Source organism: Lepidothrix coronata, unplaced genomic scaffold (assembly GCF_001604755.1).
Source record: "Lepidothrix coronata isolate B3197 unplaced genomic scaffold, Lepidothrix_coronata-1.0 Scaffold241, whole genome shotgun sequence".
Taxonomy (NCBI): domain Eukaryota; kingdom Metazoa; phylum Chordata; class Aves; order Passeriformes; family Pipridae; genus Lepidothrix; species Lepidothrix coronata.
The window spans coordinates 1,023,041-1,050,414 of record NW_016690421.1 but is presented as its reverse complement, the minus strand read 5'-3'; the positions used below and the strand labels follow the sequence as shown (position 1 = coordinate 1,050,414).

General features: G+C 40.9%; 1 protein-coding gene across 1 annotated transcript in view; it reads right to left on the bottom strand.

Moving 5' to 3' along the window:
- LOC108507130 overlaps nt 1–27,374 on the bottom strand; it is a gene marked incomplete at its 3' end in the record, with an annotated part of 97,501 nt that overhangs the window by 55,881 nt on the left and 14,246 nt on the right. Inside the window, exons 3-4 of the mRNA XM_017834818.1 lie at nt 26,054–26,242; nt 6,914–7,121 (exon numbers count right to left, since the gene is read on the bottom strand). Coding sequence (XP_017690307.1) covers nt 6,914–7,121; nt 26,054–26,242 — 397 coding nt within the window. The remainder of the gene's footprint in view (nt 1–6,913; nt 7,122–26,053; nt 26,243–27,374) is intronic.

Sequence of the window (27,374 nt, the reverse complement as noted above, 5' to 3'; positions counted from 1 at the left end):
TGTGAGCTCTATTTAAAGGTGTTGCTGACTCAGTGGGAATTGGGAAGTACCAGAAAAGCAACGAAGCAGACCTTTCATCTCTGCCCCAATTTACCTACCAAAGATATTTGAACTGATAGCCAAATTCTGTCTGTCTTAGTCAACTCAACAGGTATCTATTAAAATCATGGAGAAGCAACTGTAGTTTATATATATCAAACTCAGCTTCAGAAACTGCTGCCCATATCTTGAGGCCTTTACGCAGACAAATCTCACTGAATTGGCCAGCATTCAAGTTCTCGTTATTTTACTCCAAGACCTCTTCAATTTTGCTCAAGTGAAGAGCTCATACAAGTCAAATCAGGAAGACCTGGTTCTTATTTAGGATGAAATGCACCCAACAAGATATCCCATCTCCAAGCACTTTGAAAGTTAAAACCTTCTGCTTAAATAAAGAGGATGTTGAAACAGAGTAAGACTGCAGGTTTTATATTTTTATGTAGCCTAAGTTGTCCATTAATTTTGGTTGATTTCAGGCAGCACAAGAGCCATTATGTTTCCATCTCTAATTGAAGACATTTTCTGTTGGCTAAAATCCTTTCTTCCCAGGAGGCTAACCTGCTGTAGGAAATGTACTAGGAACATAGGAAACAGTGTCTTGTTGCTGAAGATTTGCATGGTGGCAAAAAAAGGATTAGGTGACATGCAGCTGGATAATCCACATGTGCCCTCCACTAATCAGCAAAAAGGACTTTCCCATTTGAAAAAAAAAAAAAAGTGATCAGTTCCAAGGCTAGTTACTACCAGCACCTGAAAGAAGTCAGAGAACACCATCCACGGTGGAAATTCCTTGAAAAACTAACACATATCTGGCATCAGGTTTTGTTATGCCAAAGAAGGAAAAAAAATTAAAAGCACCTAGTCAATCAGGATTTCCTTCTATGTTCAAAATCAGAAGCCCTGAAGCAGGAGATCCAAGCAGTTCACAGCTAAGAGCCCAAAGAGCAAGATTTCTGCTGTCTGAAAATTCAGGTCACTAACTTTAAAGCATAAATGAGGAAATTTAGAAATTCACAGATTCTGAACCCAGGAGCACCTGTCAGGGCCCCTTCTGTCTTTTGCTCTAGGAAGCCACCTCTGAAGAAGAATATCTCTGGGCCAAATCTGATACCGAACACACGTAAGACCCTCCAAATTCCTAAAATAAAGCAGCAGTTCATTTTTAGATGTACAAAAACCATTCTGTGAGAATGCTCCCTTCCTGAATTCAGCTCAAAGGAGCTGCATGACAGGCATCTATTGTTTTTTATCTTAATTCAAAAACTGTACCCAAACAATGCCAGAACAGCTTTACTTGACACTACCATCAATCAATCATTAGAAAAACTACATTGCTTCTGAACCCTACACAGGCAATAAAATGCATCAGATGACCCGCTAGCTCTCGTCCATCTCCAGCGTCATTGTTCTCAGAATACAGAACCAGAGCTGTTTGCTGTCTTCAGCTGAATGTGTAGTATTACAGATCTTTTTAAAGCAAGAGAGCAATGCCAATAGTGAAACACAGTGTACCGAGGTTTAAACAACCCAACCCAAGTTTTGCTATCCCCAGTCCCAGACTTGCCCCTCCTTCCTGCAGAGACAGGGGCTATGCAGTGAGCCCAAAGTACCCAAAGGAAGCCCTAATCAGGCACCTGATCCAAACAAAATATTCATGTGATACCTTTCCTAGCATTAACAACAATTTAGTGATGTCCCCGAACCGCAAGGCTGTGTTTTTCATGGGCAGTCACATCAAGCTTAATTTCCTAACAGATCTGTTTCCTATAGATGTAGATATATAAATCTGCAGCCTTAAAAGGTCTGCATGGCCAGATAACCCTATATATTTTAAACTTTTAGAGCTTACCTGATTGTAAGAACATTATTGAATAACTGTAATTTATTCAACATTTAACTCAATGAATTAGCTCTTTTTCAGATACCACAAGCGCACAATCATTAACAGATATGCCCATATCAATAAGGATGTCAAGGGAGACAGTTACCTAATTGTTCAAAATGTTTCAGCAAAAAGAAGATTGTTGCAATTGCTATTCAAATAAATGTTTACTACCTCAACTGAAAAATATATTAAGAACTTTTATTGAAATTAACTAACCATTTCAGAGAAATGATATATATAAGTTCATTGCCAGTGTACTACTTCAGATTTATAGCAGAGGAAATCTAATGAAAATACTGCATTTACAGCTTAAAATGGTAATCTTCAAATATTTAATGCTCAAATAATGGTGGTATGGAACAATGCATAATTATGTCATTAGATAGAGGTGGCATTTAATGTTTTAACAATTAAATGTATATGAAATACTACTGGACATTTTCTTACTTATCAAGAAGGCTGCAGCTAACAATTTTATTAATTTTGTTCCCAGGCAATGGTGAGATAGTTATTCTTGCTGCTTTGTAAGTTAAGTTCTTTACAACCTCCTAGAGTCAAATATAGTTTGAGATAAAGTCAAACCTTCAGTTATAATAACAAATATTTGTACAATTTCTCATCTTCCTGTTCAGTCACAAACAAGATGTATAGTTTATCTGAAGCGTTTTACATATTTTGCTAGATGTTTTATTGCCACTTTCACAATAAAGGCTTTGGCTTTGAATGCTTCAAGGTGCTACCAATAAAGAAGCTTTTTTTTTTCCCCTAAATAAGTAGCTGGATTCAAAAGGATTTCTAAATCATCTGAGATAACACGACTTCTTTTCTCCACCAAAATACTTCATAAATACTGTCAAATATTTACTACATGAATCAATGAAAAATAAATAAAACATTGACAACCAGCAACTGAGTGGACCAGGAATCAGAAAATAACACTCTCTTCTCCCATAGTAAACAGCACTTCTGTGCTATCTCAGATTTAGCAAACAGTTGCCTAATTATTTACTGTCATACGATCAGCAGACAGAATTTCGAGACACACAAATATCCTGCTTTCAACTGTTAAAGCAACAAGGTACTTGGCATTGTAAGGTCTTCAAGATTGCAGCCTACTTTGGCTGCAGAAAAGGATGAAAAGTAAAATTTCACTTTTCTACATTTGAAAAGGGCAGCTTTTATCTTCCTAAATCAACATCTTAATGATGCAGCATCACATGATCCCAAGACTTCCAAGACAGGCAATGAATTTTGTACAGCTGACTCTGCTAGTTACAGTACTCAACAGCTGGGGTATAGATAATCTGGCACCCTGATAATACCCTAAATGAGTATGAGAGTGTTCTGCAGACTGTAACAAGGAAAAAAAGAAAAAGAAAAAAGAACTATCAGCATTAAAATTATAGATTGGAGCTCATCTTATAAAGTCAACATGATTTGCATTCAATTAAAAAAGTTACTAAAAGAGGTGTTTACAAAAATGAGAAATTCAGAGAAATGGCACTCCCTCTTCAAAGCCTGTATTGTAGTAATTCTTTTCTGATTAGATCAGCTCCCATAGCAAGTCATCAGAACAACAATCGCTGTAGTGAAGTCATACTACTGGGACTCGAATGGGAAATCATGACTGGCTTGGAAACACATTTTAAAAAATAATGTGTTTTCCAGGTTTCCAATATATCTTAATTAAAACAAGTCCAAATCTTTACCTCTGCTCCAAATGGCTGAATAAAGTATACCTTGAACAGCAAAACACAGCACACCAATATACCAAATATGACACGGAAAATTAAGACAACAGAAACTAGATCCTTCCAAATAATTTCAGGATTTGGCTGTCACTGAAAATAGCATGTGAATGGACTCAATATTACCACCATAACATTATACACTCAAATACTTTCAGAATGTGCTTGTTTCTTATAGATATTTAAATTAGTTTTTGGAGTTTAACTAAAATCCTTTTGTTCCCCAACACTGAAAACTAAATCTTTCCTGATAAAGCTCCCCTTGAAATAGGGGAAATGAGGCTTAATCTCTTTCCCAGGTTTTTAAGCAAGAAATCAAAGGTAATCCAAAGCATAATAGCAGTGCTTTGGGTTAGAACCAGGACAGAAAAACAAGTTTTCTCAGTGCTTACTTACAAAGTAAACAGTCCATTAGATCTAAAATTCTGCAAAAATCAGTTCAGCTATATATAAACTGATGACATAAGAAATAGGGGAGAATGGAATGAAGACGTGCTTTTGAAGATGAGGGTAATGAACAAATGGTAATTATTTCTCTCAACTAAAATGTCCTGATGCATTTCAGTACAGAAACAGTGCACATGCTCCATAGCTGCATTGACACAACGGGCAACAGACACAAAGGAGTCATTAGTCAATACTGTTAATGACACATGAAATTGCAAGTGACATCAGTATAAAGTAAACTCAGATCTGGCAAGTTCTCATAGTCAAAATAACCATGTGTAGAGGGTTTATTTTTCAAAATATTACCACTAGCAACCTGGAATAAGTAAAATCAGTTATCAGGATCTTCAAATCAAGCTGTCTTAAACTATGCCACTCCCATTCCCATCAGTGGAAATCATTTAACAAAAATCTTCAGAACTGACTGGAAACATACAGCTGAAAAAAAATCAGATATGAAATCTAACCTACCTCATTCTCTAACATTACAATAGGACTCAGCACTGCAAATATCAGCATATGCCGTGACATGCTGTAAAGACTATTTCAGGGATGAAGATTCAGTCTAAACAGTTAACTCCATCCCTTTCGCACTTGCATTAAAATCAGTCCTGTAACACTTTTGATAAGCTTTTTCAGATTTAGTACTAGCAGATGTATTGAAAAACAGAAATGAATCATCCAAACCACTCCTTCCATTCTGATGCATTTAATAAATCAATGTAATTTACATTTCTAGCAAGATGAATTTAGCTATGCGTATCACTGTTACAATAAACGTGGTTTTATCCTTATTTTTCTATATCTGATGAGAAAACGCAGGTGCTACAGGAACTAAGCTCATTCTTTGCTCGACTACCAAAAAAAAAAGTAAATAAATAAAAAGGTAAAAATAAACCGAAGCTTTAAATACGAATGCACATCGAGACGTAAACCACTGTGCCCGCACTGCACTTGAAAAACAGACTTTTAAACACACGAGAGAGTGTGTCACCCACTGGTGAGGTGACACGGTATTTCTATTTATCGCAGAAGCCACCCACGTCCGCCGCCTCCAGATCAACCCAACTCGGGGCCACCAACGTCCCCACCTGGCCGCCAGCGCCAGAGCCTCCTGGGTCCGCAGCCGCCACACCCGGCGGGGCGAGCTGCCACTCGGGCGGCTGCGGTGACACAAGGAGCGCTGCCCTACCTTTGTATCTCTCCAAGACATCTTCATAGGCTTGCAGGTACTCTTGCTCCTCGGCGTAGAAATACGCGCCGGGGGAGAGGTAGCCAGCCATGGCCGGCAGCTAGCCTAACCTAACCTAGCCTAGTTTAGCTTAGCTTAATTTAGCCTAGCCTAGCCCAGCCCTGCCCTGCCGCCCGCCCGAGCGGCTCCGGACGGCCGGGTAGCCCCAGGGACGGCACAAGAAAAACCCCGGCAGCAGCGAGAGGGAGGCGGGTGGGGGGCGGCGCTGCCAGCCCGGCCGAGGAAACGCCCCCCCGGCCGCTCGTGTTTCGGTGGCCGCTCCTCTGCGCTCCGAGAGGCGGCCCCAGCCGCAGACCTCGGCTCCAGCCCCATCGCCGAGGCACCGCCTTCGAAGCCGGCGAGCTCTCACCACCTCCCACCGCCCCCCGTGCTTTTGCCTCGGCCTCCTACGGGATGAGAAGGGCGGCGGCCGCCGAGGCAGGGACGCGGCACCCGCGGCACTGACGGGGTTGGCGGGGACACTGTCACCCTGCGGCGCTGGCGCTGAGGGGCCGCAGCGCGACGGACACCGCCGGGGACTCGCGGGCAGGGACCGAGCAGGAGCCCCGACGCCCGCAACGAGGCGGGGCGGGAGCCGCCGCTATACTGGCGGAGGCGGGGGACCGGCCCCGCCGCAGGTGTCACCGCCGCTCGCCCGCCCCCGGCCGCGCCCCCACCGCCCCCTGGCCCTGACCCCGCCCCGGAGCGGTCCCTGCTGCCCTAGCCTCGGCCCTCCGCGTCCCCCGCCCTGCGCACCCTGCCCGCTGGGCTGGGCTGGACCGGCTCCGCAGCTTCCCCCCCGCCCCCACTCGCGGCTGCATCCTGCGGCTCGGGGGAGCTCGGCTCCGCAGCGCGCCCGCTGCCCCCTCTAACAGCGCCGCTAAAATGGATTACCCTGGGAAATGGTGTCCCGAGAAGGGACCTACCGAGGCGCACACAAAAGGGGGGTGGCTGGGGGGGGAACAACAGCAGTGTTCCCGGGGAGCACCGGAGCCTGCTGCATCTTTCTGGGATTCATTTACAGGCGTTTTCCAGCTCTCGCCGGGGAGAAGCGGACCTCCGCCCTATTTTCGACAACATTTGTCGCTGGGCCGCGGACTAGCGCCCGCCGGCGTCTCCGGCGCTCTGTCCCGGTCTCCCCCGGGCGCAGCCCCGGCCCCGAGCGGACAAAGACCGGCGCCTGGTCCCCCGCCCGCGCGGAGCATCATCGGCCGCCGCCGCCGCGGCCTCTCCGCCCTGCGGGCGGTCCAGCGTCGCTTCCCCCCCGGGCGGGCGGCCCGGTGCTCTCTCGGCCTTGCGGACCGGAGGAAGCACCGGCACCGGCTGAGCCGACCCCCGCCGCGGCTGCAGCCCCCGGCCACTGATGTGTTTTCGCACGAAAGTTTAATAGGCGCACCTGCGCGCGTTTCGCCTCTCCTTCCACACGCATCAGTTCACCCAGCCGGAAAACGCGGCCAAAGAGCTTAGTCACTGCCTGGCGGGGCTGCGCTCTGAAAGGGAAGGGACGGGGGTCCCTCTACCCCCCGGCCGCCCCCTGCCCGGCCGTCCCCAGCCGCGCCTTACCGGCGATGCGCAGTACGGCCCGCTCGGCGGGGTCCAGCACGGAGCCGCCTTGGATCTTCCGCTTGGACCGCTCATGTTTAGGCAGGTTCCAGGGCAGCGTGTCCCCCGGCGCCGGCGACACCGTCCCCGACCTCTGGCTGAAGTCCTCCTCATCGGAGAAATCGGCGGAGGACGACATGGAGCATCGGTAGGACGCGTTGCCGGAGCTCTGCACGGGGAGACAGACAGACAGACAGGGTGCGTGGGGAGCGGCTCGGGACCGGGGCCTCAGGTGGCACCGCCAATACCCGCCCCGCGTGGCGTGGAAAAGCATCTCACGGGAAAAGGAGGATAGGGGAGAGGGACGCCGCTCACCATTGCCGTGAATTTAGGGGGGAAGAGGGGTGCGTGTGCGGAGTGCCGAGGGAAATCCTCCAAAAAATATCTGGTCTTTAGCAGGAGTGCATTTGGAGGGATGTCTGGGGAGAGCCGTGGCCTGCGGCTGGGCAACCAGCTCGCAAATGAGCCTCCCACTTCCCCAACAATAAACCCAGCAGCAACAACAGCCGAAAAAAAACCCAACAACCTTCCCGGCTACAGATCGATGGCGTTTGGCTCCCCCGCCAGGACAAGGGGAAGATTTGCCATCCCCGAGTTGCTGGTGAAATCGTTGATGTAAATCCGCCCCCGGGGCAGCCCCACGCCGGGCTCTTTGTTACCGGCCCGGGCCCCGCAGGGCCCCTCCTGCCCTGCGTAACCGGGGGCAGCCCGGCGCGGCTGGCCAGCGGGGACGGGGGCAGAGAGAGAGAGAAGGAAGGGATACGATTTCTCAGAGCAGCTCCTTTGGGTAGCAGGGCACCATGGGCGGCCTTCGGTTACACTTTGCGAAGGCGGCTTCGACAAACAAACGACTGATCTCGGCATGTAGATTGTATCCACCTTCAGGCTTCCCAGCTACCCATAAAAAGAGTTCTTCCAGAAGCGTAAATAAACACTGATGCAGCGCAGGGAGAGGGCTGTTGCCATTTCTGGCTTCCCTGTTTAGAGTGAAGTGGGAAACAGATGTCTGAAATACAACATTTCAGCACCATGTTGAAATTTAGAGTACATAACACAGGTTATCAAGACATAATGGAGGGCAAGGTGCTATTTCTCTTCCATTGCATTTTCTGATTGGAGAGACTTGTGGTTTCTACAGGGCATTTGACAAGAAAACTACAGATTTGATTTGTGATTCCTGCGGGATCTACTGTGATAGTCTTTCAAAAGTGCAACCTGATGCTCGTCCAATTATGGTGTTCATTTTTAGGTGTATGCTCTTCTCAACTTGGAGAAATGTAGTAAAATCATAGAATTACAGAATAGTTTGAGTTGGAAAGGACCTTTAAAAACTATCTAATTACAACCTCCCTGCCATAGGCAGGGACACCTTCCACTAGACCAAGTTGCTCAAAGCCCCATCCAACCTCACCTTGAACACTTCCATAGCTTTTCTGGGCAACCTGTTCCAGTGCCTCACTGACTTCATAGTGAAGAATTACTTCCTTATATCTAACCTAAATCTACCCACTTCCATTTTAAAGCCAGCATATTTTGTTATACAGAGACAGCCTCATTCAGCCATTCTGAATTCCAGATTTTTTTGATACTAAGACAGCTAATATTTCAGGCTTGTCCTGTAGTCTTTTTTTTTTTAATTATTATTTAGGGGCTTAAATGGTACATTTATGTACAGAAGAAATTTGTATGGTGACTGATAAAACTTATTGTTGCTGTCTGAACCTTTTTACTGTCAGTTATCATAGGGGGTATTTTACCCATTTAAAAACTCAGAACCTGCATAATCCAGAGGAATAACATGATGCACTCTTTGCTATGCATAGAGGTGCCAATAATATACAGTTAAATAATCTGCTATAATAAGAGGGGATCTCTTATTAGTAGTTTTCCCTCCTTCACTTCTATCCCAATCCTCTTTTCTCCTTCTGCAATACCTCCTGGTGAAGTTCTAAAGGGGAGAGTTGAGAGGGAGGGAACGAATACCAAAAACACAGTTAACTGAATTCTTGTTCACTGTACTGTGATGTGGAGAGAGCAAGAGGTAACTGCAGAAAAACAGAAACATGAGATGTCTGATACCATCTCTGATTGCCTTCATAATTAGCTTTACTGCAGAAACTATTTTTCTGTCAGTTTGTGTAAGTTAAAACTGTAGGATCTCATAAAGCATGACAGTCACATACAGGTGTCTTCCTGATGGGAGCTAGAAGTGTTTAGCTTGCTGCAAGGTATGAAGGGCACTTTGCTGTACCAGGTGTGGCTACCAGGGCTCCTGACGTGCTTAGTCAGAGATTAGGTTCCTTGTGGCCTGTCCTTAGCTCCAGGTTTTGCCCTAGAAAAGAAAGTGTTGCCTTTAATCCCAGCTCTAAACATCCTGCTTCAGGCCTGCACCTTCTTTTGGCTGCTCAGCAACCCTCTATATCTTTGGATCACAGAGACCCATGGAGACAGATTTAGCCTTTCAACTTCTTCACCTTCTTAATTTCTATCTTATAATATGAGAATTAAAAAGAGCCCAGACAAGGTGTTGTGAGGGTGCTACAGCAATAGTTTGTTAGTATTTATATAGCAGCTTGGAATATGCAAGGACAAAGTACAATAGCAGTTGTTATTGAAGCTTTTGGAAAAGATCTTTCAACTCACAGATTTATCTTTGAAAGTAAGCTATAAATTTTATCCAGTAGGATTTCCTTTTCTCAAAACAGGCCTTCATAGCCCATTCTTACTTTTAATAACACCTCCTTATACCCTTAGAAACCAAAAGCACTGTTGAGTGGTCATTCCATATGCACCATCGCTCTATTGGGATGTCAATTTTACGGAAAGGGAGTCCGTCCTTCTAGTCAGCTTTGCTACAATACTGGAAGATAAACTGTGTGAGAAAACCCCACTCACACAGTTATGAGCATTCAAACTGAAGAGGCAATGGTAGAGCAGTCTTTGGCATCTATGTGTATTACAACTAGTTTTTAAGTTGTCCTACATTACTTAATGCATGAATTAACAAAATTAATGAATGAAACCCACTCTAGCTTCTAACTCTTCAAGAATCATTTTGTTTCATTTTCAGAACAAAGTAGGAAGCTCAGAAAGGAGTTCATAACAGCAGAATCTAGCAAACACATATCTAAGAAATGTTAACTTCTAACTTAAGTACAGTTTACTTTCTTATTCAGTGTGGAGATACCTCTGAGTGATGTGTACACAGAGCTACTGAACATGTAAGTATTTTTAAAAATCTCAACTTTGCTATTCCAAAGATTTTTTTAATGAATTGAACAACTTTGTTTGAGTAAATTAATAGCTTTGTTAAGAAGTCTGTAGTTGCTCCCCTTTTGTTGTTCACAACATGTGTACCACTCATCCCACTGGATTGTTTGTTTCTAGCAAACATATTTTCCATGATATAGCTGTAAGTCCCAAATAAGGATTCAATTATTATAGCAACAAATTAAACAGTTTAAAAACAGGAAATGAAGCAGAACATCTGTTCTGAAAAGGGTCCCTGGCCAATTAGGACAGCATGTGGAAAAAAACATAGTTATATTCTATTAAAATCAAAATATGTAAGGCACTTCTGTTATTTCTCCATCAAGCATATTGCTGTATGCAAGTGAAAAATGTAACTGTTAATAACGCAAACAATTTTGGGGGGCTATGTGAGTCAAGTGTCTTTTATATCTGCTAAAATATTGATCCCCCTTACTTAGCCTACTCTGGGACTTAGCAAGGGTCAGGGCTTGACCATTCTTAGCTTCAAGGCCGGTAAGGTCACAGCCCAGATGCTCTAACTGCTTATTCTACACCTCCGATTATGCATTCTTCCTGCTCGTTAGCCTGGGGGCCTCTCGGCAGCCCCTCTGGCTGATGCGAAGGAGCGGCTGCCTTTGCAGTGCGAGTGTGCATCCGGCAGCCGGGGCGCGGGAGCCCCGTGGTCCCACAAGAGCACCCCTAAGCGGAGTTCTGGCAGCATCCAAAGCCCGGGATTGCACGTGATGCACCGTTCGCTGCCGGTGCCGCAGGGGATGCACAGCGCACACGGAGTCCCCACCGCCGCGTCCCGGGAGGCAGAGGGCTCCACAGAAGCGACATGCAGAGCCAGACCCCCTTCAGCCAGAGCCTGCTGGCTTCTCTGTAATCAGGTGATTTGCAGCAGCCGCCTGAGAGTCAGCCTTGCTACTGTGCTATAAAAGCGAGTTGGTTTCCAGTAAAGGGGATGATTTCAAAGAAATATTTAGCATGCTTCTTGTAAGAGGGATTTGGCCAAGTACCAAGGCATGCTTTCCCTTGAGGAGGGAAAGGAGTGCTGTTTGTCATAGCTAAGGTGCTGTGGAAGATCAGGTGGAAGCTAGCTGGAAGATGGTGTAGCTGGAAAATGGTATATAGTAATGCACACCACCATAGATCAGGTAAGCCACCTGTGAATAAGACCTGATAGGGTCAAGAACACTGGTGGCCAGTGCACTGTCATTCCTCAGGGCAGAAGCATTAGCCGAGGTCAGGTTTTAAATTCAGTCAGGCAACCCAGCTGGGAAAAGCTGCTGCAAGGCTGATACCAAATTATCATCATATTGCAAAAATTCCCCAACCCTGTGACACGTCAGATATTGTGCTGGCCAACTGAATTATAATCAAATAGCTTGTACTTTCGCATTTTATCTCTAAGATGATTTTCCACTGCAGTGAATCCTTTCACACTGGCTTTTGGAAGCTATGGGAAGTACAGTTTAGTTATGAGTTATTTATATTTTGTTTATACTACACTATCTCAAGAATTCCTGGAATACATTTTCTTTTCTATCATTATGTTCATTGTTGGAAAATGGATAAATATGAACAGAAATGAAGCATTTGAATAATGATTTAACTAAGTGTGCTTCAGCAAAATTCCTTCTAATTTAGAATAATCAATTGAAAGTAACAGGCTATTTTTGTCCTTTAACATCCCAGATTAAATTATATTAAAGTGGATCAACTTTTAAAGTAAAATAACTTTACAAATTTAAGACAAAATCTAGGGCAACTGAATGTTCCCATTAGTAAATCTTTACCACTTTAACCTGATTAGATGATAATGCAATGCAGAATACAAAACATCCAATGTATGTAATCAGGCTATGCAACTGCATGTTGTCAGAAATTATCAAAATTCAAAACGACACAAATGATAGTACAAACAAGGGCAATGTAAAACCAACTATGATAAACTTAAAAAATTCACCAGTGGAGACACAGACATATTAAATGAATATTTTTCTCTGCTTCTGTGCCAGTCATTTAAGGGGACATCCATACTTATCAGGATATAAAAAACTATTACAGATTTTCTGTGTTTGTATTTAATCTTATTTAACAATAAACAGAAAGCTGGAAGGCAAATATACGAAATCTGAAAGTCCTGAGCATCCAGGGTCTGACTCTACGTTAAACTGCCTTTGCAAACAGGTAGGCTTTTCAAACATCAAGACAACATCTACTTTCTTTGTAGAGAGAACTTTCTTTCTTTCTAAAGATAGGAGAAGGTGGAAATAAGCATTCAGTGTTTATTCTATCACATGCACTTTGAGCCCGTGCCTGTATTTATACAAAGAAATTCTGATGCTTTCATAGGCTTTCATAGGGATATTTTCTGGATGCTAAATAGGTCATCCTCTACCACTCCCCCACTTTGAAAATAATCTTACGGATGCAACTTTCATGGAAGAAATACGTTATTTGAGAACATGAAATTCAAAGTGTATAAAAGGGCTAGATCCATGTATGCACTTGGGCGTTAACAATACAGTTTTGTAACATCAAACTATGTTTACTGGATAACCACCTACTTACATATCTAAAAGTGATGTGATGCGAAACAGTTTTTGGTAGAACCAAGCAGTCAGAAAAACTTGGTCATTCAGCATGATGCAACATCATTCTTCAGGGACATAAGGCATCCCAAAACCTTCTTCTGAAAGTGTTCCTTAGTCATCCTTTCATAACAGCAGAGAGCACTAGTTTCTTTTGAACTCTAAGAAAAGTGAAGCAGCTGTTTGTCTTTTCCTTATTGTCATAAGAAGATTGAAACCTAGGCTCAGACCCTCATCTCCCAGCAGCCAGTCTGGAGATTATTCCACAACAACCTCCTGGTTGAGGAAGTGGTACATGTTTAACAAAAATGAAATTTAAGATTCTTAGATGTAGGATGAGAAAATAGGAAGAGGAAGAGTAGTACTCCACATCAGAACACGCAATACTCTCTCTGGGGAGATGAAAGTGCTGGGCTCTGATCTCTGCTGTAATGACTGCTTATACATTCTGTTTTAAGTAGTAATTGGATAAAATATTGAAGTAGGCCTTGGATGGGACATGTGCAATGGAAGCAACAGGAACCACTGCACAGCTCATGTATGAATTCTGCAGAAATACACCAAATTTCAAGCACTTATTGGTCTGAAGTGATACCATCTTCTATTAGATAAAAAAAAAGAAATGAGTGAATATTAAACTACAAGTAGAGTTTCTGTTTCATTTACTTCATTTATTGATAATCTCTTTCAGGATCAGAAAGTTGATAGACACATTTGTAACTCCCTAGTAGCTGTGAGATTGAGATGAGGGATCAGATGCTGTCAAGATAATCTCCACAGACCTCAGCAACTTTCACCAAGGAAGATAGTCATCATAAGAGAAAAACAGGGCACTTAAAGTATGTTGCTGTGCAAGGAAAACCTGCTTGTTGTTTTTTCTTTTTCAAATGAATATGTTGAAAATCAAGGCATGCTTCATCCAGTGTATGAAGCAAACCTGTATGCAAGTGGGGCCAAATAACTTTCAGCTTAATAACTGTGCCAAAGCCATTAGTTCTTTTGAAAAGCTGCTTAATAAAATTGTGCTAACAAAAATGCAGATTCTTTTTGAATCTCACTTAAAAATAATTAATATCATCAACATGACAGCCATGATATGTTACATATTTGATCCATTCCTTTATTCCTCACCTATTTCCTCTACTTAGTTTTGCAATATGAATTGCAGGATTTCATCTTGAAATAGCTTACCTACATTATAGTAGCCAACAGAAAAGTACTAAAAGTTTTGCAGATGGGGAAATAATGTTTGGAGCTCTGAGTATCTCAGAAGTTACAGCATAGGGAATAGGTATTTTAGTTCAGTTTTATGTTAAAACAATCAGCAAAATATAAGTGATCTTCCATTATAATTATCACTATCTTATTTCAAAATTAATGCTTCATATATTAATACCTAAAATGTCAGGATTTCATGGTCTCAAAATCATGAATTAATTCTGTACAACAAATTCATAGACCTTAGATGACTGCTGAATATAACTGCTACAAAATACTTCCCATTACGTAAAAATAAATTTTGTATTAATTTTTAATTGCAGCTGTCTTGCTGCAGTTATTCCCTTGGTCTGCCAGACACAAAAGGGTGTAACGTGACCAAATAACTAAGATTTGAGGAAGGCACACAGAGTGGTATCTGCCTACTATGCCTACAAGGCCAACCAAGTAACAGAGAAAGAGTCTGGAATAAGAAATCATCTAGCTTCAAATCCTTTCCTCAGCCTCCTAAACTTTTCATTGTAGAATGTATTGTATTATATATTTATGTTTTAATAGCAAACCAAATTACTCTTGCTAGAAAAGGTATATCAGAGTATAATAACACTCTGGACAACAAAGAGCAAATTAAAGTTCTAAGTAGCTTTTGAATCTCTGATGGACACAGATTGTTTTCAAGAAAAATTAAAAAGAGGACATAGAAGAATTTTTTTTAATTATATTAAGAAAATCTAAACCAGTAATACTGATATCTGCTTTTAGTAACAACTGTTAACACTCCTGACTTATAAATTTTCCTCCTTATAGAATTAAACATTTTTTTGCCCTTTTTAAACTGTTTCAATCCCATATTTTAAAACTAAATTTGAAGACCTGATCCAGGAATCAATCAACATTTAGCTATTTGAAAATACATATTCCTATAATTACACACAAAGACATGTTAAAATTAAATTATTAATTTAAGATTGTTTTATTTTATAAAATTCATTTTAAGTTGCCTTATCTTAAGCTTGGTTGAAAATATTCCCTGCCCAGGGTTGAATTTCCTTGAAATTTTTAGTCAAAGACTGTCTGAGAAGCCTGAGAGCAAGATTATGGAAATATCCAGTAGTTATTTGTAAACACTAAAAAATATCCCAGTGATCTTTTTGAGCAGACTCTAGGCTTTGGGATGGATACTTCAAGCATGAATATGCTTTAAGCTAGACACAGGCCTTTTGCCATCTTTGTTAAAAATCTGTCTACATTTGTCAGAGTGATAAGTCTTTGAGATATAAATATCATCTGCCATTCTTGGCATCAGGGAGTATAAAGTAAAGCTTTTAAAGTCTAGGTTTGATCTCACTACTCTGACAGGAAAGGTGCTCCAGAACCTACTGCTGTCTTGATTACAAGTGATCTTCCAGTTGCCACCTCAACCTTATTCCTGGTCTTTTGGGGTATTTTTGCAACAACAGTGTTCATTTCCTTAAATAACCCTTTCTTCTTCCTCAGTACATTTGTAGCCTGCATTGTACCTCCTTTCAGCTTTTTTTGGTTTTGCTGAGCAAGTTAACTTCTTTTAACCTCTCATCACCTATTAGTAGTCCTTCTTTGCAAAGTTAAATACTTTGATTTAACTATTCCTAGCACTCAGGTAACTACCGAAGTAATTTTATCAGATTTATTTTTTTTTTAATAAGACCGTGTTCGAATTTCTTGACTAAAACATCTTCAATGTATCATCTAAAATCCCTTCAGATTGGCACTGGCTAAACAAAGACTCTCCAGATTCCCAGGAGTCTTAGAGCTGCCAGACCAATACCCCAGCATCACAGAATGACCCAGCAAATTCATCTTCACAGCTCTTACCTCCACACTCACAACACCTGCCATCCCCACCAAGGAGCTGAACAGGATCCTTCCAGCTTGGAGATCCAGAGGCAAAACTAATCTTTGCATCTAATAGTTACTTGCCGTGGTTTCAGGTTGATGGCAGCACAGACAAGAGGCATGGAGAGCAGGGGAGGGCAGGCACCAGACCTGACAAGCAGGAGACTGTTTCTTTTATGCTCTCCGTGACTCGCTCGGCCGTGCTTAGCTAGCAAGAGGAAGAAGCTGTGTGATCTAAATGTAGAGAGGACAAACACCGGAACCGGCGTGCTGGAGGAAAGGGCTATAGAAATACACCGGGACTGACAGCCTGAGGGACAAACACAGAGACTGTCAGAGTCTGGGAGCTGCAGCCGAAAAGCATTCAAGAGAGCAGCAGACTCTGTGGATAAAGACTAGAGGAGAAATGGACTTGCAAGATAACTGTTGGGATTAGTAACCACCACTGCTGGAGAGAGTGGATCAGGGGAGAGCTAAGGATCTGACACACTGGCAGGAAACTGCTATTGCCTCAGCAAAAGGCTCTGAACAAGGTATTTGATTAACAAGGAGGGGAAGAACTGTGTGTGAGAATGTGTCAGAGAACAGACAAGGACCAAGGAATGGAGTATGCAACCAGAGACCACAGGAGACACAGAAATCAAAGAGAATGGTTGAACAAGTGCCTCAGAGCAATGAGAGGACTGACTAGGCGAGCGTGGGAAGGGCTGTGACATGGAGGAGTGAAACAAGAACTAAGAGTGAGAGGAGAAGGGCAAAGGTCAGCAGAGGAGTGAGGAGTGGACAGTGAGGAAGGAGCTAGTGGTGGAGCAGAGGCAGGTCAGGAGAAGGCTGGAGGAGACATGGCAGAAGGAGCCACATTTGGGAAGAATGAGCACAGGAAAGCACATTCCCCTAAGGAGCGTGGTAGGAAACAGAAATTTCACCCCAATTCCAACCATTAGCAAACATCCGAGAGTTCCTCTAGAAAAAAATACCTGTTCCCCTGTGTTAGTGATTCGTATAGAGGAATACAAGTGTCATCAATCTCTCCCTGAAATCCAGCAGCAGAATTTTATGCAGTGTAGTTGAAGTGTCAAAAGCTGCCTATAAGCTACACAACAGAGCTTTGTTTTTATGTTTTTAACAACATTATGAAATTAAACACAAAGTTCCTATTAAAATACTTTCCTTAAGGCTGCAAAGTTAAGCACTAAAATGTTACCGGATTCCATGTTTAAGGTTCACCATGCAGCCTTAATTCAGCCTGCTTATTTTTAAGTCATGATGCAGTCATAATGACGTGATCGTATACTATTACATCCTCAGTGTCTTTCTCTTATTCAGTGCAAATGATGGGTGATATTCACTCCATAAACAGTTATTCAGTGTTTTGTTTTGTGATCCTCAGTTCAATGGGCAGCCTCAGAATTTAACTTACTTCATGCTATTTAAATACTGGTGTGAAGAAGAAATTATTATTTCATAGACTGTTTTGTGCTGCTTATTACTACAGTAGTATCTGACTGCTTCACTCCCATCACACAGCATGCAAACTGAAACCAGGAGGTCAGTTTTATTACCTAGGTGAAATTGAGATGCCAGGGATCTGACTTTTAAGAGTTATAAAAATTATGTATCAGTAATATTCAGACTACAGCACACATGGAGTTCAGTGGTGAATGGCAGCTTGAGAACTTCTATAAACCCAACAACATGCTTTGTCAGGCATTTAGAAAATGGAAGATAAAAAAATGTTTTAAGCCGGTTGTTCAGCACATTCACAGTAACCTTGTGCCCACCCTTCAATCTCCAAGGCAACACTTCCTGCTTTTTAAAAGAAATGAGAGATCCTCTCTCTTCCTGCAATCTCCTGTTTTATTCATTTACACACTTTACAACTTCTTCAGCAAAACTCCTACACATAAGAGTCATCCTAAGAGCACTTCCATCCTGTGATGAATATAGAGTACATTCCATGAAAAACCAGTACACCATCATACAATTAAAGTCCGTATGACAACGCAGATGCATAATCCTCTGAATTAAAACTGCATGTATAACCTTAATTCCAGTGCTTCATAATATCTGAAGGCTTGCCTCTGCCAAACTATTCTTTTAACATCATACCCATGTGTAATGTTACATATAAATACAAATGGATAAGGGAGTCCCTTGCTATATAAAGATGTACTTTTTATGTGCCATAGTAGGATGTTACACAATACAACTGTGGCAGTGAAGGAAAAGGAAACATCTGCATTTAGACTATAATTACTATGCATTTGTGAGACAATTACTGGCCATTTTAAGTTGTGCAAACAACACTATCAACAAGATCAGAGCTGATAAATTTTTTTTAACCTACCTTCAGCTACTGTACAGAATTTATCCTTTATAATCACTTACATAAAATGTTTTTTTTTTCCTACAATTAAGACCACTAGCACAAGCAGCTTAGGTTTATATTACTGCCTCTCACAGAAGGACACTGGGATCTAAAAAAGAAAAATTCTGAACAGTTAAAAATTTAATTTCTCAGTGAGGCTATGCTGCATGCATATAGTGAAATGTTATCAGTGAACACAGAATCCCAGTTAATACAAATGATGGCAAGATGACAGTGGCAAAAAAAAACCTATTAGATATTCTTCAAGCCAGAGTTTTACAGCTCTATTTCTTTGATACAACAGTTGAAGAATGTTTTATCTCCTTTGCTTCTAATTTAGTAGCAAGTTAGCTTCTGCTCCAAGGACCAAGGGTGCACTTTGACCCTCTTTCAACACTTTAGGTCAAAGTGGGTCAGAATGGTTTAAGCTCTCATCCCATTTTCAGTAACTAAGCATTTGCCCTGGGAATGAAAATTGACTCAGACAAAAATTGTATAGAATCAGCTCACCTATCAAGACAAATCCTGCTGCATTAGAGGGCTTTGCCCATAGGTGTAGGATGATTTGCAACAGTGTATAGAGAAATAATGTAGATTTGATATGATTTTCAAACACATAACTTTAAGTAAATACATTCAAAACAATCATGATCTTCCACCACAGGCGACAATCAATTCAAATGACCTTAACTTTCCACATAAGAGCTAGCAGTGAAGTCAGTTAAGGGGCTCTAAATATGGATTTGTACTGTTACTGCTATGTCATTTTACATGCATCATCAATAATTATTAGCACTGTTGCCATTAACTTCTTTCTTTTGTACTATGCCTGATAGCTGTAGTAACTCATCTACAGGAAAAAAAAAGTCACTAGGAAGACGACAATAATTTTAAATCCCAGACCTAATTCTTAGCATATCACTGTTGTGTTTTAGGAAAAAGTAGTTGTTGTAAAATTGTAAAGCTATCACCTCCCTGGACTAGTGAAACTCATGACAATACACCTTCAAGAAATCCCTTCAAAAGCCTAAACTGCTTAGGAGCTGGGCAAAAGGAGTGGAAGAAATGGGCAATGCAATGGATGAGCTTCAGGGTGGAGAGGGAAAAGCAGCCAAGAGGAAATCTGGAGCAGGCAACAAGGGAGGAGGTCACAGAAGCTGGAAGAACAGTGGGAAAATGAACTTTCTGGGAAAAACAGTTTATGAAGAATATGTCAGTGAGGAGTTACTTATGAGAAAAACAGTAATACAACAGTCAAAAAAAAAAGGTGTAAACAGTCTCTTGTGTGTAGGTCTGGAAAGAGAACTAGCTTTGAAGTCAACCTAAGGGCCACTGAAGACTTTCTCTTTATTTCAAAGATGACTGGATTTAGCATTTATAGTCATATTTGCAAAGATCCTATACACCTAAAATAGATTCCTTGAGGTATTTTTAAAAATGTTTAAGATGGCTAGATGCTTAAATCTTATTAAAAACTTTATGAAACAATCACTTAATAAACTGTCAGGAGCTTCTCAAAATCACCATCAATATCCTTTAAGTCTTTGTCCTGGTTTCAGCTGTCATAGGGCTTTTTGCTTCCTGGTAGCTGGTACAGTGCCATGCTTTGGATTTAGGGTAAGAATAATGTTGATAACACACTGATGTTTTAGTTCTTGCTTACCAGGGCTGACACTACATCAAGGACTTTTCACCTTCTCATGTTGCTCACCCAGGACAACTGACCCCAAAGGATGAAGGGGATGTTCCATACCATCTGGTGTCATGTAGAACAATAAAACTGGAGGGGAGTTGGCTGGAGGGTGGCAGCCTCCTGTTCAGGGACTGGCTGGGCATCAGTCAGCAGGTGGTATGCAACTACATTGGGCATCACTTTTATAATTATTATTATTATTATTTTCCCTTCCTTTTCTGTCCTATTAAACTGTCTTTATCTCAAACCACAAGTTTTACCTTTGTCTTATTCTATCCCCCATCCCACTGGGGGGTTGTGAGCGAACAGCTCTGTGATGTTTAGCTGCCTGACAGGTTAAACCATAGCAGTTATAAAAATGAAAAAAATGCAGTCCTTGTTTCCCTTTTTATATACATTAACATGTTCTCTGTGTTTCTTCATTATGGATATGCTCAAATGGTCCTGAGAGAGGACATGTGTGTGTGTGTGCGCGCGCACACGTGCATGCACAGTCTGGTAGCTCACAGCTGTGTCGTACATTTGAGAACATTAATATAATCACAGAATATGCTGAGTTGGAAGGGACCCACAAGGATCATCGAGTCCAACCCTTAGTCCTGCACAGGACCATCCCCAAGAGTCACACCATGTGCCTGAGAGTATCATTCAAATGCTTCTTGAACTGAACAGGCTTGGCGCTGTGACCACTTCCCTGGGGAGCCTGTTCCAGTGTCCAACCACCCTCTGATTGAACAACCTTTTTCTAATATCGAACCTAAAACTCTCCTGACACAACTTCAGGCCCTTGGTTCCTGTCACTGGTCACCACAGAGAAGAGATCAGTGCCTGCCCCTCCTCTTCTCCTCACAAGGAACTTGTAGACTGCAATAAGGTCTCCCCTCAGTCTCCTCTTCTCCAGGCTGAACAGACCAAGTGACCTCAGCCACTCCTCATATGGCTTCCCCTCAAGGCCCTTCACCATCTTTGTTGCCCTCCTTTGGACACTCTCCAACAGCTTAATATCTTTGTTATATTGGGTGTCCAAAACTGCACACCATATTCAAGGTGAGGCCGCCTCAGTGCAGAGCAGAGCGGGACAATCCCCTCCCTTGACGGGCTGGAAATGCTTTGCCTGATGCCCCCCAGGACACGGTTGGCCCTCCTGGCTGCCAGGGCACTGCTGACTCATATTCAACTTGCCGGTTTCCAGGATCCCCAGGTCCCTTTCTGTGGCACTGCTTTCCAGCATCATGTTAAGAAAAATGCTGAAAGTGAAAGATGGTATGATAATGTTTTGCCAAGTTTGCTTCTAAATGCAATTCACAGGAGACAAAATCCAACACTAGCAGATGTCTCCAAAAGAAAGACGATATGAATGCAATCTATAGATTAAATAGGTAACACTTGGAATTAACAAAGTCTTGTGCAGGGTGATGGGTAATATTTGCTTGTCGTCTGTATTAGGTCATTGAAATAGCACATAAAGGACACATGATACTGGAAAACTAGTAAATAACAGCAAAGTAAGAATAAAAGAAAATTAACAAAATGAAATAGCGATTATTTAAGGAGACATATTAAAACCTTCTAAAAAGCCCTGTAGAACAACTTCATCCATGTGAAATAATTCATCTCAGGTAGGTTAAGTGTCCACTAACACCCGGAATTCTTCTATAAATTATTTGGTATCAGATGTTTAAAAAAAACTCCAAAGTGTTTTTTATACAGAATTGTAATACTGGTTTTCCCATAAGTTTTAAGGCTTAAACACATAAAAGCAAAAACCAGGATAGCTGAATAAGACCATGAATGGGACAACTCATGGCTTTACATGCATTAAAAACTGATTTAGCTTTGCTTTCATGGTTTCTTCAACAGGGTCTTTACACTGAAAGTTTCACTTCAGCTACCTTGGGAGTAGCCTCAGTGGAGCCAAATGAAGCTGCTCATATGGTTTTTTTTCCACATGTGACCTCCCAGACATCTGACCTCCTTCAGGTTTCCATGTAGCAACTTGTAGCAATGCTGCACCCACCCCTAAGGAGCTAAATTGCTGCAGCAAAGGTCAGTCTTAATTAATTAAAAACAGGTTCATTAGGAGACCCCAAGGGATACCTGCAAGCATCAGTGCTTCTGAGATCATTATTTGTCATCAGTTTATTCTTTGTAGGTTACTTCAGAGATACTTTTTTTAACACTATTCCATAGATAATCCACTCAATATATGCTGTTGCTACACTTCAGGGGCACAACAGACCAATAACTCTGGATGTGTAAAGTACAGGGATTTGAGAAGAAACAGGGACTTCACTTCTGAAAGTGAAGCAACCAGATTTATTTACGCCCCAATCTCTGTAGTCTCACCTGATGCATATCTTACAATGATCTTGTTATGACAAACACAAGTGTAAATTTTGATACATGTCATGATCTTAAATAATCCTTGGTGACTGCATGAGTTGGGCAGTTTGATATCTCCATTGTTTAACAATGGAGATATCAAAAGATGCTGCTTTGATGGCATCTCTTTTCCACTATGTTTGTAGACATACAGGTGAAATTAGAATTTGGCAGAACTGTATGTCTAACTGACTCCACAGCTCAGGAGCCAGATTTGTTTATACAAACTCAAGGCTATCTTTTGTTCCAGCCCAGCACAACGTGTGTGGGGGAGAAATGTTAATAATTTGCATAGTCTTATACTTTTGCTTCAGAGCAGACCACTATTTAAAACATGGATAATATTTGCAAAATGCTTGTAATAGAACCCTTAGTTTAAAATTTGCCCTGGAGAAGTATTGCTATGCAGCAGCAAGCTCATGACAGGAGACTTTTGCGCATCCTTCCACACCTTCAGATAATTTAACTACCTTTACAGAGTCAGCTACCCAATTCATGAAAGGAGTGATATATAACACTCCTTCGACTTGCATGAAGTCATGCTAAATTAAAGAACACAGATGTGTTTCTTCTCAAGAGTTCTCTGTTGTGTTCAAAAACTCAAAGCACGCTCCAGTAACAGGTATCTTTACTCTCCTCAGCGTGAAGTTGATGTAAAACTGTCACCTATAGAGAATGTCAGCACAAAAAATACAGCCACCAATGAGAGGGTGACCTACAGGGCACAAATTAGAACAATGTGCCCTAAAAGGGGTAAGCTTCACAGCACTATGTTCATGTTGCACCAAATAAGATGAGTAAAAGTGAAAATGGCTATAAACTCTGTACAGTAAGAATTGGTATTAGCACAAAATGTATTTAATGTCCTCATTAATGACCTGGAAGGTGTAAAAAAAAAAATGAAATTTTCAGAGAAAACTGAAGTTTATTTCTGCAAACATCTGCTTGTGCAGATTTTCAAGGGGAGCAATTATTGTCTTCAGCAGGATTACTCCCATCCACACAATTACACCTAATTTAGTTCTGACAAGATCAGGGACTATGCTGGAAAGATCTCAGATTGCTATGCAGGAAGCGAGAAATAATACAAGCAAATTCAGATAATTATAGCACCAGCCAGGAAACTGAAAAACAAGACTTAGGCACAACAAAATCAAACAAATACAAAATGGTGTAAATTAGCAGGAATAAGAAAACCCAGCATCTAAACATCCACCAAAACTTTTCACGAAATATCTAAAAAGTCTTTAAGCATACATCTTAATATAGCAACAAAGCATGCTAACATGTTTTCAGATTGATTACTCAAAAATTTCCTGGAGCAAAGAAAAAGCTTTCCAGAAGACTTTTTATAGTTACTTTGGAGATACCTTTCTTTTCAGAAAATAGGGACAAAAAGGCATGAGTAGAGGGAAAACAAAACTGAGAACTGTTTCATGAGGGGAAACTGTCTTCTGGTTAGCAGACATCATACATCATTTTTTCAAGTGATGACTAAGCAGAATATGGCCATACCTGCCTACAAATATTTCTGTAATATGAACTTCAAGACAACAGATTATTTATTTAAAGTGGTTCAGGTGGGCAGAGCTAGGAATAACAGGGTAAAAAGAGAAAGAAATTATGCAGACTAACAAGAGTATTTCTGGCACTGAATCACGTAAAACTCTACAAGGCCAAATGAAGGCCAAAAGTCTCTGAGCTTTGAGACATTGAAACAAAGTGGGATGAAGATGTGCCAAACTGCGAGATGGACGATATTGTGATTGCCTGGAACTTCACAATGCTGCGGAGATTTGTCATGGCGTAAACCTTATTCACTCTGTCACCGTGGCATTAATAATACATTCAGAATAACTTACAATGTCCATGAGAAATTAAATTGGTGACTTAAGTTTTCTGGATTGTAGTCTAATAAAGATAATGATTTATTCTTTTTCTGTAGAAATGTGAGTTCATTAAGGCTGTAGAAGGAAAGGCTATCAAAAGAACTGCATAACGCTGCATAAAAGATACACTGCAAAAGCAATTTCAAGGAGGTGACATAATGGTGACAGCACTAAGAGAAGTTTTCTCTAAATCTGAGATTCATTACTGCTTCAGTGGTAGGTCTTGTCAGACACAGCAGACACATGAAATAAGAGGAAAGTGAAGTTATATAGTAACACTGAACATTTTCTATTCTTACACTTCTTTCTTTTGCTGGTCCTGAAGCCCCTGACATGTTACTGACTTTGGGGGAAAGCAGGGTTTTCTTAGCTTCAATAATCCATTATTAAAAGCCTGTTTTGCTGCTTACACCATTTATATAGTTTTAGCTCTTTAATTCAGCAGCACTGATGCTCTTTTTCCAATGCTGGTAATCAGTGGTAGTTAGTAACAGCCTAAGCAATTACAGGCAGGCATATGCCTACGATGGAAAAAATTATGAACAACTGAACTGAAAAGGGAATTAAAAAACCCAATAGGAGTGACATGGAAAATAATAGAGGAGATTATAGAAGAGATTAAAGAAGGACAACAAAGCAGGGAGAGGACCAGAAGTGAATAATGAACAGAGGAGAGCCTGGTGGGAGGCTGGAGACCCAGTAAGAATTACAGAACTAGACAAAATGGTCTAGAGGGCAAAATAGGATGGGAGTGAAAGGGAGATGGTTGAGAAGAAAGGACGATCAGATCCTTTAAGAAGAGCAAAGAATGAATCCATCAGGTCAAATTAAACCACAGAATCTTGAGCACTCTAAAGTAAATTATAAGTAGAAACATGAGAGAACAGAGGAAACTGGGGAGTAGTGGAGTGAAAGCAGAGAAATGGAATCAATCAGCTAATAAGTAAAAATTCTAGCAGTTGTTGGCAGCTCTGGCTTTCTTTTCTTTGCACAAGTTTCTTGCTCTCTCTGAGGCAATGTAATTCCACTAAGGAAGGCTTTCTCAAACTATCTTCAGACCTCATTGATAATTTTTGGTGTTCAATTACCACCAGTCTAGGAAGGTTCAGTTAGACTGCAGCAATGTCAAGATAATATTTTTTAGGGTATGCTCAATATCATTTTAATAATACTGACTTAGTAGAAGTAGTTCAAGCCCCTTCATATTGGCACAAATAAGTTAGTCAGAAAATGCATCAAAGCAGTGAGCTCTCATTAATAAAAGAAAAGCATTATGTCTGCAAGACATAATATGTCTTCATGCACATTTACATTAGGAACTGTATGTTTCAATGAATTGTCATATTTCCACACAAAAAGGACGTTATCAGTATTAATAGAACTGAACGTAGATCAAGTTGAGAAGCAAAGAATGATAAGACTTCATCTAAGTTTTGTTGAGCAGAAAGATTATAAATACTCTATAAAGCAGAAGAGACCTCAAAATTGGATCTAGTAATAAGATTTCATATAAATCGGGTTCAGTACATAGCACCTCTGATAAATCTGAGTGAGGAATTTCAATAACATACATATGCGCTATAAAAACCTGTTTACTAATATCACTATAAACTATCAAATTAAATATCCTATTTGAATATTGACTGTAGACTGAATATTAAATAAAAATATCAAAATTCAAAAAACATTCTTCTTATGGTGAACATAAGAACTGAAAAGATTTTTAAACTGAGGAACAGAATACGGATAGCCCAAAAAATAGAATTGTATCACATGGCTCTCTAATATACTTTGAGTGCTATTTATCCCTAAAGGTAGAATACTTACAGGCTTTCGAGTTGGGGTAACTTGAACAGAATGGTAAAATTCTGGTTGGACTCGGCTGCTTTTCTTGATTTTTCTTTTTCTTACAGAAGTTTCCTGCTCACTTAGATGGTGAGCTTCCACTATAGGTTGTGTTTCCTCAAGGCGAGGTGCTACACGTCTTCGAGCATGACGAGGACTTGACCTAAAGCCCTGTAACAGAAAAAGGCATCATCGTGTTTGGCATCTCCCCGAATGGAGCCATGTGACATCAGCAAAATCACACAGGATCTTAACAACGACTTGATGTACAGGCATGCTCACCTTACATTAATGGAATGTCCATATATACTGCATGTAACAATAAAGAGATGTTGCCAAGTGCTGTTAATATCACATATGTTTTATATTTTTAAATCACATGTATTATTGATACAGTTAGTAGCAGTAACTCCTGTTGCTTTTCTTTATAAGCTCATACTTTTAGTTATTTATAACTAAATAGTTCTAATTTAAAAATTATAATTAAAATTTTCCAGGTTAATTCTTGGCCTCACGAGAAATTGTTTTAGGGAGTGTGAGCTTCAAAGGTGCCTTTTTTTTTTCCCCTAAGACTGAAAATGAAGAAAAATTGGTAGATGGCAACAATTATAACCAACATTTCTTGTTAAGAGTTCAGATAGTGCTAGAGTTTGGGGAAAATCTTACCATTTGGAATAAATAATTAAGACAGAGTGATGTCTTTCATTATCATCTGAGAAATACAGATATATTTGGCCAAATTAATAAACTCAGGAAAAGCTGCCCTTCAGAAATGCTTTTCAGAGGCTTGCTGAGAAAACCTCTGAGCAACATCCAAAACGGTTCATGGCCTTATAGAATTTCATTCCTTTAATGGCAACATGTATCATGCTATCCCTCTATTGCTACCTGCAGGGCATTTACAATGAGAATTCTCCCATTTTATTGAGTCCCCTCATGAGCATGCACAGGGCCTGACATGCATCATTTGTACTGAATACAATGTTGGTTAATATTAAACCTGGCCAAGTCATAATATCCATTCACTTAGTCACATTAGCTTTCAGATTAAGTGAGCCAAATCTATGTCCTTAGTGACAGTCTGCAGTTTAAAGGCTACATTTCCTTTCAAAACTAAGAATAGATGCAACAATTCCTAATTTTCTACCTTCTTTTCTTCTAGGTAAATATCTCTGCTGAAGTCCTTATGTAACAAAGCCAACATTCAGAAATGGCTGGTCCATGTAAAGATTCGAACTTCTCCATGGTTAGATTTTAGATAAAACTCAAGAAATTTGTATTGTGAATCTAAATATCCTGAATT